Source organism: Stegodyphus dumicola, chromosome 6 (assembly GCF_044657685.1).
Source record: "Stegodyphus dumicola isolate Sdum_Otavi_A_Nest chromosome 6, ASM4465768v1".
In the NCBI taxonomy this organism is placed as follows: Eukaryota; Metazoa; Arthropoda; class Arachnida; order Araneae; family Eresidae; genus Stegodyphus; species Stegodyphus dumicola.
Genome location: NC_140773.1, coordinates 64,147,212 through 64,167,903, shown reverse-complemented (window position 1 = coordinate 64,167,903; position 20,692 = coordinate 64,147,212). Strand labels below are relative to the sequence as shown.

Here is a 20,692-nt window from a genome sequence, read left to right as displayed (position 1 = left end):
TTTTCAGAGTGTGTTTCGCTAGCCAAGCTCACGTTTCGTTGTTATTTCGCGGTCACGCTAGTAAGCCTCTTGGCCTTATCAGATTAGTATCACGCCGGTTAGATTCCTATGAGTCCACCTCTTAAGCTTAACGTAAGTGCGCTCTTGCGCTATTTATTTAGGGTTTGAATTATATTATATTCCACATTTTAGTTTCCATCGCAAGTTGATGGTGTCTTTGTAACGTACGAAGTCCGTTCTTTTCTGTTAACTAGTTTGAATTAATAAAGGGTTAGTTTTAACTTTCGTCTGAGTCAGTAGTTTTATTCACGCCTGTGCGAGAATTCACCAAGTCATTATAGGGTCTATTTTAGTTTATGTGGAACAAGAGAGACAGACTCTATAAGCACTCATATTAAATAATATAATAATCTAGTAAATTTCTCTTGTACCTTTCATTTTCAAACTATGTATCAAACACGAATCTCGTAATGAATCTTTATTAGAATTACATGAATCGAATCTTTATTAAAATTACACGAATCTTTATTAGAATAATTCCTTCTTCTAAACAAGACAGGAATAATAATAATAAAAATTCTTGAAAGTTAAAAAACATTGAGCTCGAACTCGTACATATATTTTGTACATTCAATAAGATTAAACAGGATAGCGTATTAATAATTATAGCCTACAGCATATTAATTATGTAGCATTAAATAATTTGCTGTAATATTTTCTTTTAGTTATTATTTAAGGTGCATACTACAATGTTAATTGAATTTTTACAGATTCTGTTAAATTGTAGATTTCCGGGTTACTATCCAAATGAAGAACATATTACAACTTTTAAGTTCTCCAAAGATGACCTACTGTCTAAAACATGGATTAGTAAAATTAATAGGAAAGACTTTGCGCCATCATCATGTGCTTGTGCGTGCATTTTGCATTTTGTTGAACGTTTTATTATAAGAGACGATAACACGTCCTGATGGGACTGTATGAACACTTCAAAGAAAAGTGCCAGTTTTATCAAAAGATGCATATCCGACTACTTTACAGTCAACCTAAATATTTGTCTTATCTTTTAGCACTAAAGCGAAAGACATCATAAAACAGGACAAGAGAAATAAAGGAACGGTGTGAAATTACTTTTCAAAAACTGTGTGATGCAGATAACATTGCCTCCTTTTCAGAATTTTTGAAATTTTACAACAATAAGTTATCAAATACATGGGCAATAATGAAAGCATCTGATTATATACTTTTTTTTTTTTTTTTTTTTTTTTTTTTGCGTATTGAGATGGAAGGTTGCTCATCAGTAACTGTTTTATTTAAAGTTGAGCATGATTTAACTGTTTTTGTTTTTCATGAAAGTTTAAGCATAACAAATACATTTCAATGGATTTCGAAAAAAGATCTATTATGTAATAAATGGTCAAAATTTGAAAATTATTTGGTGCAATTATAAGAAAACCTCAAAAACAGTCGAAGAAATTCTGAATTTTGTAACTGAAATTCATCAAAAGTATTCTGAAAGTACATCATAACAGATTATGATAAGGTTGTGAATCTTTTACTTGATTTATATTAAATCTACTTTTGCATGTAAGAATGGTAAAATTGAAGATTTGTCATGTACAGACATGTCTCAAGAAGCTTCTACAATTCAAACCTTTATGCTTTCTTCAATTTTACCTTCAGATAAAGAAGTTATTGCAAAGTCCATAATCTCAAGCCAAACGATTTAAAAATTCAAACTCTACAGACGTTAAAATTTGTTCATAATTGTGGCTTCGATGATGCTTCCATAATTTCCGACAACAACTATGTTAACCGTAAAATGTTTGAAATACTATGCAATGGTCATATGGTGTCTGCTATTGAAAATGAATTTTGTTTGGAAAAAAAGATATTTTTACTATTTGATTCAGTCCATTTATTGAAATGTATAAGGAATAATTGCTTAAACCAAACTGAAACAAATCAAACTTTTAATATTTCATCTTTTAATGATACAGATAATAAACTTTACTGTGCAAGTCTATTGCATCTGGAAAAATTTTATACCATAGAGCAGCACCATTCTATAAAAATAGCTCCAGCTCTTCTGAAAAAAGTATCATATCCAAATTCTTTAGAACGGCAGAATGTTTCTGCTGCCGTTAAATTTTTTGATGAAAAGACTGCTACAGCATCACATATCAAATTAAAAGAAAACAAAACAGGATTTAGAGAAGCTGTTAGAGGAACAAAATATTTAATAGAAATAATTTTGAAATGGTGGAGTATTATCAATGTTAAACATCCACGGGAAGACTACATTTAGCTGATCCGAATTGAGAATCAATAATTTCAATTAATGACAATAAAATTAAATTTCTCGAAACCTTTTGCACGTGGTTGATAAAATGGAATGGTGATGGGAGGGAAAAGTCCGGAAAAACTGTTGGTCGACTCACCAGAGAAACATTTCATGCGTTGAAACATACAACCACAACTTTATTTCACCTTTCGGGTTATTTATTAAACAATTTAAAATTCCAGTATGTACTGCATGGAAAATTTCAAACAGACTATTTGGAGGCAAGATTTGGGCAATATCGCTAAATGAGTGGTGAAAATTAGCATATTTCACTGAATCAAGCTTTAGACTCTGAAAAGAATCTGCAGATGAAGCTGAATTTTTCAAAAAACGGGGAGTTCACAATAAAGACATTACAAACGGATAATGATGATTTAGACAATAATACTGAATGTAGCGCTGAAAAGTTTAAGGAAATTATTTCCCTTTCACACACATTTAAAGTAACGGAAAAAGATATGAAAGTATAAATTTATACAGGTGAATATGTGGCTCGAAAAGTCTCTAATAAATCAAATTGTTTAAAATGCAAAAATATTCTACTTTCTGATAAGGCTTTAGAATGCGAAAATTATCTTTAAGATTATTTGGAGTTCATTGATAGGGGGAGGGGTTATTGTGGACTACTGAATTTGTTGCATATATTATTGCAGTTACATTTCAAGTATTTCAGGGACTTATTTCAAAGCATTATAAAACTGACTTTCTATGTGCTAAAAACCAAAAACTTTTATTGATACATCTTTCTGAATAAAACTTAGATCTCGTGAATCTATACAGTTAATATGTTCTATATAGTTAATATGATCACAGTTAATATGTTCATGTAAAATGAAAATTGGTAAATTACGACGGTTATTATCATCAGTTTCAAATATTTTATTGAATAGTTATACTAAAGTTCGTAATGATCGTTTTAAAAATCAAGCAAAATCTCAGAAAAGGAAAAATCAATCTTTATTAATACAGTAATTTAATATTAGCAATTTGGAGTCTTGTTGAAAATGTTTCGGTAAGTATACATTAATAAAGTTAATGCTATAGTTATAACGTTTTATTCATAGCATGTTACAATAAAAATATTAATTATGTTAGGCTGATTACTATTCCTTTATATTAACTTCCGTCAAATGTAATTTCTGAAATTTATAAAACAGTGTTTGGTTATGATATTGAGAATTTTTTTAATTACTTGCAATTTTTACACTGAACATCTTTCTGTATGTGTCTATGAATAACAAAAAGAATCAATATGTTTTGAATATTTATTGAGCACCGAGTGTAAATAAAAAAGTTTTTTATTTATTTTATTTAGTGAAAATTATTCAGTGATAAATAACTAGAGAATGATTTTATTTTGATATGCAGTATGAAGTAATAAGTATATTAGATTTTAATTTGTTTAATAATATACGTGTATTTACTATTCTGGAAAATATTATATATGTGTGTGAGTGTGTGTGTTTCTGCGTGCATTTGTGAATTTCAAAATTCGATGAAATTAGAACAATATATTGTATAGTATGAAGTTACATCAAAATAATGGCCTCAAATTTGTATTCATTTTATACGAGTGAAATCTATGTGTAAATCAAATAATGAAGAAATGGAATGCATTTATATTCCATGTTTCTGCTACCGTTATGTTCCAATGTTCTCCAATAAATTAAAAAGTAATATATTTTTATCTTAAAATTATCTGATATAAAAAATTATATGTAAATAATGAAAAAACTTATCTAAAGAAGCATGACTTTCTGTTGAATGTCAATCCTTTGACTAAACGTGAAATATAAATTTTTGCAGCTTTCGAATTTCTGGGTAACGTTTTTTTTTTTTTTTTTTTTTTTTTGAGAAAGCAAAAATATAGTTTTTTGTATTGTTTGGATGGTTAAATATTTGGTATAATATTCATTTTAACTGGAGTAGAACTATTTGATTTTACAGTGTTTGTTGCTATAAAACTACATGTAATGTTATGTAACCAAAGATACAGTATTGTAAAGAATGTTATTGATTAGCAAGCAAAAATTAATATTATTTGAGAAACTCCCCTCAGATATGCAGTCGCAGTCCCGTTGTCTTATAATGTATTTCTCCCTCCTTTTTAGCATGCCTTCGTGGTGTAGTGGTCAGCACGCTCGATGCCTATTCGAGAGGTCCGTGGTTCGATCCACGGGGAACGCGTTGCTCATTTTTCACGTCTCCTGCATCCAAAATAACCTAATGTCTCTGCAGTGGAAAAAATGTGGTGGATGATGATTCTCCAACAGCAGGATTTGGCAATTGGGTTTCCTAATCCCCTGTTGCCCTTTAAAAGGGGGCGTTTATAAGGTATTTCTCCCGCTTTCTTAGCATGCCTTCGTGATGTAGCGGTCAGCACGCTCGAAACGTATTCGAGAGGTCGGTGGTTCGAGTCCCGGCGAGGGAATTGCTCCTTTTTCATCTCTCATGCTTTTAAAAAAATACCTAATGTCTCTACAGTCTAAGTGTAAAAGATCGGTACTGAGTTCTTCAGTATTTTTTTTAATAATGCCTGTACGAAGAGAAAAATATGTTTGTTTCTCATATACTATCTCGAAAATTAAAGCAAGCTGACCCAAGATCATCTTGGCTGTGACGTCATCAAACGTTAGCTTCGGCCTTCTCCTATCAAGATGGCCTTGCACCAGGCATCCCTTGAAGTAAGTTGTTTTATTTCCATAGCTCTGTTATGAACAAACACATACCACGCTACATCTCTTCGTATCCAGGAAAGTACAGTTGAGGAATCAGTCCAAAAACATACATTTTGTACTTTAAACTCTTTCAAAATGAACGAAGCTAGTCGAGCAGAAATAGTAGCGCTCAGAAGTTCTAGGCCCACCAGCGGCCGAGCGGTAAAGTCTCTGAAGACTGGTAGTTCGGTCAGTTCGGTCCGAGGTTCTAATCCCGCAAACGGGATGGCTGCATGGGCGCTATCGTGGTTTTCCCCATGTGTTACGTGTATACGAGCTAATTTCCCTTAGAAAGTCCTCCACGAAGGCATCCCTCCCTTCATGCAGATAGCCCTCGTGATACGAGCAGGAAACGGGGAAAATCAGTAGTGCTCTCACCAAGATCCTAACTCCAGAGCTCTTGACTGCTAGCTGGACGTGCTTTTTCTAATTACATCAGGAAGACATGCGTTAAGCAAGGAGAACATTCCTTACATTCTTCCTCCAATTTAAGGGTGACTGGCGAGTAGAGAACCCAGTTACCAAATTCAGATGTTCACGAATTATCGTGCACCATATTTTAGATCGGGAGCCGCTTGTAGGGTCATCAGTATTATTTTGGAGCAAGAAACATGAAAAATCAACAACGCCCTCTCTGGGATTTAAATTAAGGACCACTGATTGCCAGCCGGATGTGCTTTCAGTTACATAACGAAAGGTCGCAATATTTTCTGAAAAATAGCTTTTCAAAATGTATTTATTCTTTCAACTTTTTCCGATCTCTACAAAAATTATAATTTAAACTCTAATCTAAAAACAAAAATTAGAAAATCTCATATATAGCATTTAGTCGTTTTTTGATGTTTGTGAAATAAATGTAATCAAATGTCTTTTTGACTTCAACACCTTTATTTTTAACGCACTTGTTGCAAATAAAAACATGTCATTGGACAGATAACACACGTACATGCAAGGAATTCATACCATTAATTTCCGAATTCATAGCATCAGAAACTGCAAGTTAATTCTTCAAGATCAAAAGTTTTAAAACATATATAAGATGCAAGATACACTCCCGACATCTTAACAGGCTGATTGATTCTAAACTATGCGAAATTCGTAAATGATGGACACAAATTTTGAAGAATGTAGTTTAATACTTTCACTAGTGGAAGGATTAAATAAAATAGAAGCCTAATGAAAGTGGCATTCTATTACTTGGCTTGGGGTTTTTGAAAACTGAGTTACTCAGTTTAACTAGATAATTTTGGGCAAAAAGTCTGATTCTCTACTGAGCTTATAAGATTAAAATAAGATCATTAAACATCAAATTGCTGAAGTACATTGCTGAAGCAATCGACTTTAGTCTTTCAGTGATTTGTTACGAATCTTGTTTGCATTGCAGAAAATTGCATACCAGTGGACAGCACATGGTGCACTCGGCGGAATTTGTCTGATGCCACACGCCTGATCAGAAAACTTTCGAGATAATGTAGTAATTGATAATTATAATATGTAGAAAAGATTTAAAGAGCTGAGATTTCTTCGCTATCGAACATCTCTGGGCCCTTATACATCAGTCTTCAAATTTATGTTCGTCTCTGTCTCACATGTAAGGAAAGAGGAAAGGTGTTTAATTTGACTTTGTGTGCTTGATTTGACTTATCAGCAGAATAAATATATGTATATATATATATATATATATATATATATATATATATATATAAGTTCAAGCTCATGTAGATATATGTTCTGAAGATTCATGAAAGATGAAAAGTATTACCAAAGCTACTATGTAAAACACCAATGTAGGTGCTATAGTATCAGGACTCAAGCAGCATAATCTGTTACTTTCGATTAAGATAACGTACAGCGATAAAAAGAACTAGAAATCCATTAAATAGTTATTGATTCGACATGAAGTAAATTTGCCTAATCAACATGAACAGAGCGAGAGGAACATAGTAAAATCCTTGAATTACAGATGATGCAGTCGAGTACATCCGACAGGTCGTAGAGTCTGGATAGAAGCCCGCACAAAGGGTTATGTTAAGATCGGCAAAAGCTATGATAAATGCTTTTTCAATGAAGATAGCTGCTTCCTCGCCACATTCTGTTATCATGACCTTCCTGTTGCATTCTTTATAATTCTCGAGCATACTGAAAGGGAAAAAAACATGCTTATACTTTCTATACTTTAAAAAAATGCATTATTGTTTATATTTGTTCGTGCTTTTTTTATTAGAAATATCCTCTTAAAATGCTTTGACTGTCAATCGCAAAAATGCCGCCATATATATTGTTATCAATCTGAAAGAAAATTATTTTGAATCGCTTATAGATATTTCGATGTAACTTTACTAATAATAATATTGAAATTAAAAACTAAACTAAACTAAACTCGGCGGCACAAACAGCCCTTAGAGAGCTATCTTCGGCAGTGCCCTGATAGCTGCTTTCTAGACCGTTGGACCCGGGGTTCTTGAGCATATGCCCTGGACAAGTGGTCAGCTTTTCAAAAATGATATTAGACGAATAAAATTACTATTATAATATATTTTATTCTATACCTTTGAAAAACTCTTACAAATTACTTTTCGGGCTCAGGACTAGCCTCAGACAGTCAAGTTGTGGCAGGACTATCCATTTCTGATTGTGCTCGGTTTGAAATTCGAATAGAAATGTGTAGCAGTCGTCCAAACTAATGCAGAAAGGGCTGAAACGGGAGATACGGTATGTGAACATTGGATATTTTAAACTTTCGTGATGTTAGAAACGTAAAATTCTATAGATCTACCAGTATAACCTTAACAGTTTCAGGACTCCATCAGTGTTTGTTCATCAGTGTCGTCAATCCATTAGTGACTTCATCAGCATCATCAGTGTCGTCAATCCATTAGTGACTTCATCAGCATCATCAGTGTGAGTTTGACTATGTTGAAGATCCGTCAACACTTGTCAGCTTTCAAACGGATAATGCTTAGATCAAAATGCATTTCGCATACGGCCTTCTTTTTCTTTTGATTAAGATTAGTGAAGAATGATTTGTTATTTTTCTCCTAAGAAGAATGTTCTGTGCCTGACTGCCTTCCTGTGCTCTAAATTTTGAATAAGTCGATATAACGTATTCAAAATTTATGCGAAACTAAGAGTTCTTTTAACCCTATGATTTAAAATTTACGTTAATCTGTTTCTCTTTCTGTTTGAACAGCAGCTTGATTAAACATTAAATTCTTTTTTTTTTCTTTTTTTTGCTTGAACTTTCATAAAGTTCAATTTTGCAACAATATATAAAAACCAAACCATAGTTGAAATTTTCGGGAATGTATCGCATGGATATTACGAATAAACGTATATACCAAATGTAAGTGACAATGTTTTCACTCACATAAGCATACACGTATTATAGGATATTTACCTCTGTTTCGCCCTGTTCTATCTTATATAAGAACAGGCGAATGAGTGTTGTGGACGCAATCAAAGCTTTGATAAGGTAAAATGGATTCACTTTTCTCTACCTTTCTCCCACAACGTAAAATAGTGTAGACATATTTTGCCCTATTTGCTAGAAAAAGAGAATTTTCCTTGTTTAGCAGTAATTGTGTTGCAATTTATTATTACATTTTAGTTAAGCAAAGGTAAGGTTTCTCCGCCAAAATTTCAATTTTGTTTAAAATACTGTATAAATATATTATATGTATATTAATGTTTAAATACATATAATATTAAAGGATAAATTTTGGACAATAGTTTCAATCGAAACATTGTATACAGCTGTTTTTGATTAATTTTATGAGTTCATGTTTTTTAACTTTACTGCTCATTGTTGCGCAAAGTTTGAGTTATATTTTAATTGATCCACCTTTGTTTAATCTTTATTATTTATTTATTATTTAATTTCGTTTAATGGTAGTTAAATCGTATCGCTAAGCTTCAAAATGTATATAGAACTTTAAAGCTGGATTTGTTCTCTGCTCTAATTCTCCCATTCTCATTCCTATGTGTATCATAACGTAACGAGTTCCATGCGCTCGCTTATTTAATTCGTTAAAAAATAGAAGGTTTACTAGTACATTATGTTTTTTGTTTTGCGAGATGTTTTTTACTCACATAAATTTTCAACCGAAATGCCTAGAAATGATTTATGAACGTCACTGCTGTAGCTCTGTGTATATAATTTTTATTTATATGCTAAGTGAATGCAACATAATTCCCAAGTTATTACTACCACAGATAAGCTCAAAAAGTCCTGACGTTGTTCTCTTTCTAAAAAAAAAAAAAAAAAATTATGAATTTATTTTTCGTTCACTGTAATTAACTAGAACGCGCTTACTATTATCTGTGATGGGATAGCTTGAAAATTATTTGATTCAGAATGAACAAACTGGATGCACAGTGTTCTTCATACTAACAGAAATACAAGCATGTTTTCTTTAAGTCCTTTGCTAAGGTATTTTTCCTAATGTGAAAAGGCTTTGTGCTTTGCATTATACTTTGTGCTTTGCATTGTTATCATAAATTAAGGAAAAATCACAAAAATCACGATTACTGAAAAAGTTACATGTAGAATTTTATGAAACGTACCCACAATATACAACACATAGTAAGGTATTAAATAACATAAAAAGAAATTACCAGAAAATTATAGTATAGAAATTAGCACATGTATAAAATGAACAAATCGAAGGTTTCGGTTTGCTATAGGAAAAGTACCTTCAATATGGAATATGGTTGCCTCTAGAAGCATTACAGCACATACAGCGATGCGTGATGCTTTCAATTATGCGGTATATCAGTTCCATAGGAAGCGAGAGCCATTGCTCTTGCAAAGCAGTTGCAAGCGCGGCATGGGTCTGAGGGGGCGGATTGAGAGCAGTTAGACGTCTCTCTAAAGCATACCAAACGTGCTCGATAGGCTTCAAGTCCGGGGATCGAGCTGGCCACTCCATGCGCATAATTGTTTCCTGTTGAAGATAATCATTTAAGATGCGAGCCCTGTGTGGTCTTGAGTTATCGTCCTGTAACAGGAAAGCATCACCTATTGCCCCGGCACATGGGCGCACAGAGGCATCAAAGATGTCATCTCTATAAACCGGAGCATTCACGATTTTTGTTGGAAAGACATGAAGGTCTGTGCGTACACCTAAAGAGATGCCACCCCAAACACAGACACTGCCTCTTCCGTAAACATCTCTTTCACGGAGGTTTGACGGATGGTAACGGGTTCCAGGTTCTCTCCGTATCAAATAACGCCTACTATCGCTTTCTAGACTAAACCTAGACTAATCCGTAAAGAGAACATCCCTCCACTGATCAGGCGTCCAGTAGACATGTCGTCGTGCCTACTGCAAACGGTCCCTCCTATGGCGTGACGTGAGCGGCACGCAAATGGCTGGTCGCCTCGCATACAGACCACCTTCCTGAAGCCTTCTACGCACAGTTGACGTTGACACCAACCTTCTGGTGGCTGCAGCAAGGGATTATCTAAGAACAGTCGGAGTAGCGGTTCTATTCCTGCGTGCACATAATGTCAAACGTCGGCCATCCGCGCTCGTTGTAGCAGTTGGCCGTCCTTGGCTGAACCTTCTAGATGCCGAATCTGGGGTTTGAAATCGCCTCCAAAGTCTATGAACCATAGAAGGATTCACATTTAGACATATGGCCACTTCTGTTTGACTTTATCCGGCCTCTAGTCTCCCAATGGCTCTCCATCGTAGTTCTGCAGGCAAATGATGCCTGGAGATCAGGATCATTGTAGCGAATTGGCTATCTCAGATTTCTGATGTCACTATCACATTGAAATTGTGGGCTTGCTCTCAAACATGGACTTTTATTCTCCTCGCAGATGACGTATTCCGAGTGCAGCGCCACTAATTTGCATATTGCAGTTTTATTCAGCTACTCTTACTTGGCAACATATTCTAATTTTACACGGTTTGGCTTATTTTTGACGGAGTTATCCCTATTTTTGTGATTTTTCCTTAATTTATGATAACCAGTGTATGTTAAACAACGTTAGTAATGTCAACGTTAGTAATGCACTAAAAAATAAGAAATGCATTGATTTCCCTAAAACCAACATTGACCATTAAACAACGAAATCATTTTTTCCTTCATAATATGGTCACCACGATAAGTCGCCAAATTTGCAAATTTGATAGCGCAGTCAGAAATATTCCAGTTTCAAATATCATAATAGATTTAACGAGAAACTAACTCGTTTTTTGTTTCTAAACACAAATTTCATTTTATTTCAGTTAATAAAAAATCAATGAAATTAATTTGATGGTTTCTTTAAAAATATGCATTGTAGAGTATAAACTTTTAATACTATTTAGATCAAAGGGGAAAAACTAAATTTTACTTGGCCGGGAAAGAATAATGGATCCGAATAGTTAAGTTTTTAAATTTCTAGTTATATAATTGAAGTCCTACCATACTCGATAGCTTTCACCGGGAAAACGTGTTCAGCTTAAGACGAAGTTATAATAGAGGTACAGTATTTATGTATTAGAGCAGCTACTTTTATAGAAGTCACCAAAAGTTCCAGAACGAGCCAAACTCTGGCAACCATGAGAATAACGGTTCTTCAGTTTTAAAAAGCAACGTCACCATTTTCTTATACGTTCTTTTAGTTTTCCTAAAAGTTGCAACGGTTTTTATATACAAATCCAGATACCTTTTTTCTTCAAGCTAATTTCAAAATATGCTGTGGATGCAATTGCCTGCAATAGCAGATATCGTGGTCAAATTTCTGCAGTAATACAGTATTTTGCACAGAATTGTTAAAGGATATATTTGCATCTAATTTATTCTTAAAAGCAATAGCCACGAAATTTCAGTTAGAGAAAGGCAAACAGAAACACCGCCTGAAATGTAAAATTTGGATAGCAGCGTATGTTCTAATAAATAACATTTTATGCAATTATAAGTCATCGTTCATTTTGTTTTGTAAAAAACTGCACCAAGGTGGTTGCGCTAACATATTAAGTGTAAGAGTTCAGTATATATAGGTTACAGAAGTGGTTATTTCATAACTCTATGAATGCAAAATAAACTTACCAGCATCTCTTCCTGTTTTCTTCTTCAGATAAGGATTCATTTTGAGACCGTACCTTATGAGCGTATTCACGGTCGCATTGTGTCACCATCTCACGTTCTTCATTTATACAGTTTGAATGCGCCACTAAGCCTGCAAGAGCATGGAAATATACATACGTCAGTTCTAAGTTTAAAATATTAATACAAGCACTGTAACCGACCCCCCAAAAGTCTTTACCTGGCCTTTATTTTCTCTGTCATTGGTTGTGATCATATGCTTCCAAATACAGAATTATTTTAAATAACGCTGATTCCTCTTTTTATGTTTTTAAATTTAAAAAAAAAATTATATAAAATACGAAATCTAGTATTTCCCACATTTCTCTGGTCCTTATACTTATATTTAGAAAACTTTTACAGTCGTTATTAAAAAAATCAAACACAAAAGGTTTGACTTCCTTACGACAAAAATTGACCAAGATATTTGATATTAAAATCGGAAATCATGTTTACAGGCTGCATACAAATTCAAAGAAATGTTTTCATTTGTGCATAATTAAAAATAAAATATCGTTTAGGAAAATGTTTCTGATGTTGAGAGATCTCATGGCAAGCATTTTTATGTATATTATTATATTATTGTGAAAATACTGTTCGATACTTTTTAACATCTTATTCACAGAATCTTAAAGAATTCTCGTCCTAGAAAACACTAGCAGACTTCAGTATGAGGTTTTTGCATAACCATTACAATATGACTACTAAGCCATAAAATTTTATGCGAATAATAATAACATATTTTTACATTTGGAAACTCAAAAATTACTTGCGTCAAAATTATCTCGGCATAAAAAATGTAACAAAATTATAAACAACCACACTAGTAAATCACAAAAGAATTACATTGAATAGAATTTAAGGAGGAAAAATGAATATCGAATTATTTTAATTTGTTTATTAACCGTCAAATATCTCAAATTTTGGCATTAAATATCTCAATCAATTTTTGTCAAGATAAAACTTTCCATGTTTTATTTTTTATAATGTGTACAAAATATTCCTAAAGCACAAGGACAGAAAAAGCGTTAAAAAATTACGCTTCATATTTTATATAATATTTTTTTTAATTCAGAAATACAAAAGCATATATCTTTGAGTCATTTACAATCTTTTCGTAACTATATACCTGTGACCAATGACTGCGAAAATAAAGACGTGGCAAGGACTTTTGCGGAACGGTGTATACACTCAATTCTGTTTTTGTGCGGTCTTTTTCATGCGATTTTTTATTTGTGCTGTACTTTTTTGTGCGGGTTAAGAAAATTTCTATCAAAATGGAACATAATTATACGATTATATGACAGCAGATAAAATCTATGCGGGACACTAACTTTGCCATAAATTAGAATGTCATTTTCTTGTAATCGATGCCAACTCTGAAGGAACTTCAAAATTCCAAAAGGAGCTTCTATCTTGTATATCTGGCTACCGAGACATATACAAGCATCTAGTGAAACAACAGTCGTCACAAAAACTGATCACCGACTACATTGTAACTGAAAAAGTCAACTCTAAGCGAGTGCGAAGTAGTATCTTGAAGTGATGAAAGCGATTTTGAACCAGTTTACTACAAGAAAGTTCGCGTATTGTCAGACTACGAAGAATAATGGTTATACGTTTTGAAAAGTTTTGTATGTGTAAAATAAGTACATATGTAAATAAAATATTTTAAAATGTTCGCATGTCTATTTTCTAAATAAGATCCTAAAAAGTTTGGTGAGATTCCAAGTAGCTTCCTTGAGCCTCGTGTCTTGATTTCATTTAAAACACAAATTAATAATTATTTCGTAAGATTTTGAGTTATTTTCGAAGTGAAACTTCTTTTATGGGTCCCTATTCATCGCATAAAAATATACTTTTTAATTGTGTTGCGAAAAGTATATTTTATAACTAGTTTTATGCGATTTTTTATGCGTTTTCTTCTATGCGATCCTTATCCGTCGCACAAAAACTGGTTTGAGTGTATATAATATTTTAAACGGCCAATACAAAAAGAAAAAAAAAAAAAAAAAAAAAAAAGGAACACACATCTCCTTTTCTAGTTGGCAGATCGACAAAATTGAACTTATATTTTTTATGCGTGGAAAACGCGATTTAAAATATACATATGTAAAGTAGTAATTTTTACAGAAGATGAAAACAACTGACTTTCTAGTCATGGCCAAAATGACTGCTGTATAGATGACCTGATGGAATTTTGAAAGAAGCAAGACGAGCTTGGTAGTTAAATATCATTTATTTTTCCCATACCAAATTTTATAAAGACGACATTTATCTCTACTATAAAGTACTGTCTCTACTAGAGTTTTTACACTACGCGTATTGGCTACAAGGGGAGGATGCAAGGAGTAATACGCGTAGTGTAACTTATACTTGCATCCTGTCCTTAGGGAGGATACAAGGATAGCATACGCCCGCTGTCCGCCTAGGAATATTCCTAATAACCAAATTTAAATTTAATTTCTTTTTATTATTAGGAGAGTTAGCAGTCGTCATGAACTGACTCAAGAATAGTATTTTTTTACCAGTAACATTCCCCTGCCCATAAACAGCAATAAGTACTACTACTACTACTACACACAATTAATTTTTATTAATTTTTATTATTATCGTTAGAAGAAACTACAGATCATCAAAATTTAAACAAAGCCTGTAACCCTAAGCATAAGAAAATTAATGTGCTAACTATAGAGAAGCAATGAGTGTATAAAATTGTAACTCCAATATCTCTTCGTACTAAATTATTTGAAAACGTTCATATTGAATTAGGGCACATTAGTGTCTCCTCAATGTTAAATTTGTTGTCTCCTCAGTATTACTGGACAGGAATAGTACAATCTAGTCATGGCCGGAAAAACTGCTATGTAGATAACTGATGGAAACTACGGGGTAGTGGATGACGGAATGAAATTTCGGAAGAAGCACGACCAGCTTAGTAGTTAACCATAATTTTTTTTGGAGGACGAATTTCTTAACACTTATCTTCTTAATTGGTAGAATACTATGTGTGATAAAAGCGCCCCACAGTTTTAGGTAAGCAATGACATTTTAAATAATAGAGAATAGCTAACAGATGCTAAGCGATACGTTGCCAGCAGAAAGGAGAAGTGGCGAAAAAGAATGCGTAGTTGCAGTACTTTTTTATAAGCTTGGAAACTTTTTTGTTTTAATTCGCTAATAATGGATAAATTAAATTTAAACCCAATTATGAGCTGTATATGCTACAATATTTCTGTGGCAACATTTATTAATAACGAAACATAAACAAAATAAATTAGAATTATATTCACACTAGAATACTGAAATTGGTTTGCAAATGAAAAATATTATTGTAAAACTATTAAGTGAAATCTGTTTCAAAATCCCCAGACAAATTAACTCCGGATAAGATAAATTTCCTACATGAATTACCACAGTAGAAAATTTTATAAAAATTTCCTAGAAAATAAAGGCGAATGGATTTTGCAGTGTTTCATATTTGTTTTCGAATACTTGTGTATTTTAGTTTTATTTGCAAATACCAGTTACTAAATATATGCGAAATGACTAATTTTCTTAGACCTCTACTACTGATTATTGTTTTCAAACATGTTTGCTTTAAGTTTTTCAAAATATTTTTGGTGATAAAAAAAAACTTATTCACAAAATTCTGAAATTTAACTCACGCAAGCATTCGGACACTTTGAGCAAACAGTTTATATTTAACAAAAATAGGAAAATATCGGACATTTGAATATTTCTTTGAATAGCCTATGGATGAAATTACGTATTTTACGTGCTTTGGCATGGATTCAGCTAAATTGTTTATGTAAAAATATTCCGTTTCTCAGGAAGAGTTGCTTTTAGTAGAACATTCGAAGAAATACCATGCTTCCTTATTCTTTTCTTCATGAATGTTCAATAAAATTTAAGCCCGTAGAATATGGAGAAAATATGATCACTTCAGGACAGTTGTATAATAATCACAAGCGAACATTTAGGGCTGTGTGTTTAGGACTGAAATCCTGATAGATCTTGAATGGCATTACATTCAGAGTTCCCATGCTTTCAGGTTTTCATTAATATTGTTTATGAATTTATGTTGAGAAGTATTATTTTCTACAAAAACAAAATTTTCCATCACAGAGGCCAGCAGTCGTCCATCGGATCCTAATATATTAAATTTATCTTCAAACATTGTTCCAATATGATAAATATTTGCTTACCTCGCAAATACAGGCATATTTTCCTTGTTTTCTTGCTGACGAGGAATTTCCTTCTCCCTGATCGCCCACTGTACCCATTTATTCTAATGACTTTTCAAACGTTTTCAGGATTAACTTTCATTGAAAACTATTCTTCTAAATCCCCTGAGGGTTTTACAGCACTTGGTTTTGTGCCTGGTTTTGTATGATTTTTTTTTTTTTTTTTTATTGGATGAAGAATTATTTCACGATGTAGAAGAGGCGAAGAAATGGGAAAACCCATTCCTTCGTGTTTTCATGGAACGCCTTCCAGACTTCAGTGCATTTTCAGCAGCTCAACGCAGGTTTGGGCGTTATAATAACATTAAAAATAATTAAACGCTTTATGTCAAGGATATTTTGGATACTTCGAAATTTTTTTCGAAACCATTTACTAACGTTAAAATGAACTTAAGCTAAAAATGTTTTTCTTTTTTTTTTAAAATTTCTAACAGAACTTGTCGTTAATTTGTATTGTCTTGCCATGTTCACTTCAGACAAGTATTTTGAATATATTTTGTTAAACAAGGATCAATTTCTAAAAGCAGACGATAAATCTTATGGTGTATCTCGTGCTGCATTGAACGGGAATATAAAATAATTTTAATTACAAATTCTACTAAAAATAGCTAAATATATACAAATCCATGAAAATATTTGCATCGTAATAAATATTAAAAGATTTAGATTTAAAAGTACACATTCTACTTCTCAAATAAAATTATTCTTAAAATTTACCCTTGCGAGCAGCTGAATTTCTATCACATAATTCCTCTAACAGTCGTAGTCCTCCTTTATGTTCTTGACGTATAATATGTTGCTCCCTTCTAGAACAAGGTGAAAGAGTACTATCAAAGCATTTCTTCATTTCTTGCTTCTTTCTAGGGAAAAAAATGCACAGATAACGATAAATAAATAAACAAACAAATAAATAAATAAATAAATAATATGGCTTTAGGCTTGGTCTGCCACAAAGTACAGGGCCGTTGAAATTAAATTGATCCAACTCAGATCTATGTGGAGCGCATATTTTATTGAAAATTGGTATATAGTATGTTAAAAAGGAAACTGCAATAAAAATAGTAGTTAAAATTTTGATTTCTAAGTGAAATAATGCGAACATAAAAAGCAAGAAATACAAACTGGAAACATGAAATTTTAATATCGTTACGGCACTTGTTCAGTGTGCATCTCATTTGAGTGTTTCTTTGTTATAGCGGCCATCAACCATATTTGGCTATTTTAGATTTGTGTCAAGATATCAGCTATTATTTCGCCAAGTACGTGAAGCACGAATGTTAAAATAAAACAACACAATATGTAATAATAACAATGATACTCTCAATGTCCTTTCCTAAAAATATTTTTAAGAAACCTTATCCTTATTATTTTATCACATGTAACTGTTCCATTCAACTGCAGCACTTTCACACATATTAAGCAGTTTATTACACAATTTCATGGACGTTAACTCCTCTGCCCAAGAATACATAAATCTAATAGAGTGACAAATTATATTCTGAAAACACTGAAGCAATTTGCAGTATGGAAGCCCTTCTTCATTTTGAAATTTTTAACATTACACCTCCAAATGGTTTGGTCGTTAACATAAAGTTTGATGCTGGGGCCATTTTTACATCAGGTAAAAGACCTCTTCTTTGAAAACAGATATGGCATCCATCTCATTACTTGGTAAATTAGAGATCGTTAACGTTATATTTACCAAAAAAAAAAAAAAAAGAATGGATATATTTTTAAATAAACAACGCGAGTTCGAAACCTCATTAAAAATTAACAATATAAGAACAACGCGGCGAGGGAAAACATGCAACACGATGCTAATATATGATTACGAAGTTTAAGAATTCTTCCCCGGTGTTATTATACGATCATCTGGCGAAGTATAAGGGCACGAGGCCAGATTTTGGTAAGATATCTCGGTTGATTAGCGATTCAGTCTCGGGGGACGCTGTAACAAAGAAGTACCCTCATTTGTGTTAATCATGTGTTCAAAGCACATTATAACACATTAAGCAGTGGTGTTAATGGTTTCTTGAAAAATTGGGGAAATCTGGTGCCATGTTTATTTTGAATTCAGACAGAGTCCATATGTTTTCTTCATTAACGGAGAATAAAGATAGAGACTGTTAGGAATCCCCCCAACCAAAACCCACGGAGCATTAAGTCCGGTGAATGTGTGTGTGTGATTATGACAAAGCCTCGAGGGCTATCTGCCTAAGGGGAGGAATGCCTTCGTGGAAGACTTTCTAATGGAACTGGCTCGTATACACGTTACACATAGGGAAAACCACGAAAACGCCCATGCAGCCAGCCCATTCGCGGGATTCGAACCTCGAACCGAACTACCAGTGTTCAGCGACTTTACCGCTCGGCCGTTGGTGGGCTTCCGGTGAATGAGAAGGACAAGCATTCAGTAAAATTCACGAAATTTAAATTTTAGACATTAATTGTCTCTAAAGTGATTGCAAAGCAGTTCGTTCACTTGTCTGCAATATGGAGATTGGACCATCTTTTAAAACAGCGCTCCCTAAACTTTCTCGTTCATGCCAGGCGGGAATAACATGCTACTGCAGAAGTTTGCTATAACGGGCATTTGTGACAATATACCTTATGCGGTTTTGAAGAGTATTGTTCTCAAAGTAAAAAGATGCCAAGAATGAAGTCAGCAGTGAAACCACACCATACAGTCACATAATCAAAATGAGGAGTTTGTGCATGCACACCATTGTGATTTACTTTATACCATATATGACAATTCTGAATATTCAGTACTCCGTCTAGGGAAAAAATGGGCCTCTTTTTAACACAAATGTCCCAAGATCTTGCATTGTTAACGGCTGTTTTCACCAAAAAACGGCAAGAAAGACCAATATGTCGATGCAACTCTTGAGACTACTTACAAATGAATCGCAGAACCTTTCGTACTGTAGACTGAGAAATAAACAAATCTCTTGAAACCCAGTGGCTTAGGCAGAGTTCGTGGTCTCTCTCGGAAAAAAAAAAATGTCTGGCCTCCCATTCCCTGTGATTTACAACACTCTAAAAAAAATAAAAAAATAAACTTATAATCTTCTCACTTATAATTGTTTTGGTAGATGCTAGATTAATTATTAAAATATAAGTACGTTCTTATAGTGTACCAAGGTGAAAAACGCAATAATATAACGCAAATGGTTTTCACAAGAACAATTTTGAACTCTCTCTTTTGTTTGTTTCTCTATTTTAATGTCAAAAACGTTTAAGGAGAGCGAAAACTGGAGCCTTATTCCCGGCATAAATCGTTTTTTAATCAAGATTTAGAGCTTTCAGAGATAAAAATTTTATGAGATTTTCCTTTCACCGGGTATATTCTGAGATAAATAAATACAAAGAAAAGAAGCATGTCGTGTAAATTACAAAAATTAAAAGGAAACATGCAAAATATAAAGAGGAAGCTCTAGATTAACGGATTTTGTACAGAATTTTAATTGAAATTGGCACCAATCTAAGGTTTCTTTATCATAATTATTGTTATTTATTATTTTTAAGAAATGAATAAATCACTGGTGACAGATTCGTAGACAGACAACATAACAGATAAATATACAAATCATGTTATTAGTACAGCATAACTTACTTTGCTCATAAATAGGAATTATTTAAAAATTTGCAATAAATAAATAAATAAGTCCTTCTCCAACACAAAAATTTATTGTCTAGCATTAAAACGTATATTTATATCGGAAATTTTATAAGCAAAAGTGTTCGACTATAGAATTTTTTAAAAGGTATATTTGAAGTTCTTCTGCTTTTTGTTCATTTAATTCCTTCAGGTCCTAATTTTTTCTCCCATTAGGTCGCATTTTTTGGTAATTAAGGTAATATTCAAGTTGGTTATGACTGATAAAGTTATCGATAAAAATTGACATAATTAAATAATAGCAAATCCTGATTTATTAAATTTGCCTCTAACTAGTTTCATTTTTGCAAAATCATTCATTTATTCCCTCGACATGCTCTATTTTTTCAAACATCTGAACTTACAGGCACAGCAGTGAGACCCTTGAATGAAATTAAATATATAGAAGGAAATAAATTTAATATCTAGAAAAATTTAAATAAAACTTTTTCACGCATTTTGTGTGTTTAAGACCGTTGAATACCATGATTAAGACCCTTCGACCCCAGCTTATACCAGACAGAGGGGTTGCCTGCATGGTTGGTTTTGGTGATTTTCCTCATGTGCAACTTAAGCCATTTTTACCTTCGAAAATGCTCCATGAAGACGTTCCTTATTTTTGGAAAACAGTCCTCTTGTGCTTTCCCAT

General features: G+C 32.9%; 1 protein-coding gene across 1 annotated transcript in view; it reads right to left on the bottom strand.

Moving 5' to 3' along the window:
• Positions 1-5,928: 5,928 nt before the first annotated feature.
• Positions 5,929-20,692, bottom strand: part of LOC118184400 (uncharacterized) — a 53,476-nt gene continuing 38,712 nt past the window's right edge. Inside the window, exons 3-5 of the mRNA XM_085818423.1 lie at positions 17,103-17,245; positions 12,103-12,232; positions 5,929-7,200 (exon numbers count right to left, since the gene is read on the bottom strand). Of these exons, the coding sequence (XP_085674549.1) occupies positions 6,945-7,200; positions 12,103-12,232; positions 17,103-17,245 (529 nt within the window). The 3' untranslated portion in view covers positions 5,929-6,944. The remainder of the gene's footprint in view (positions 7,201-12,102; positions 12,233-17,102; positions 17,246-20,692) is intronic.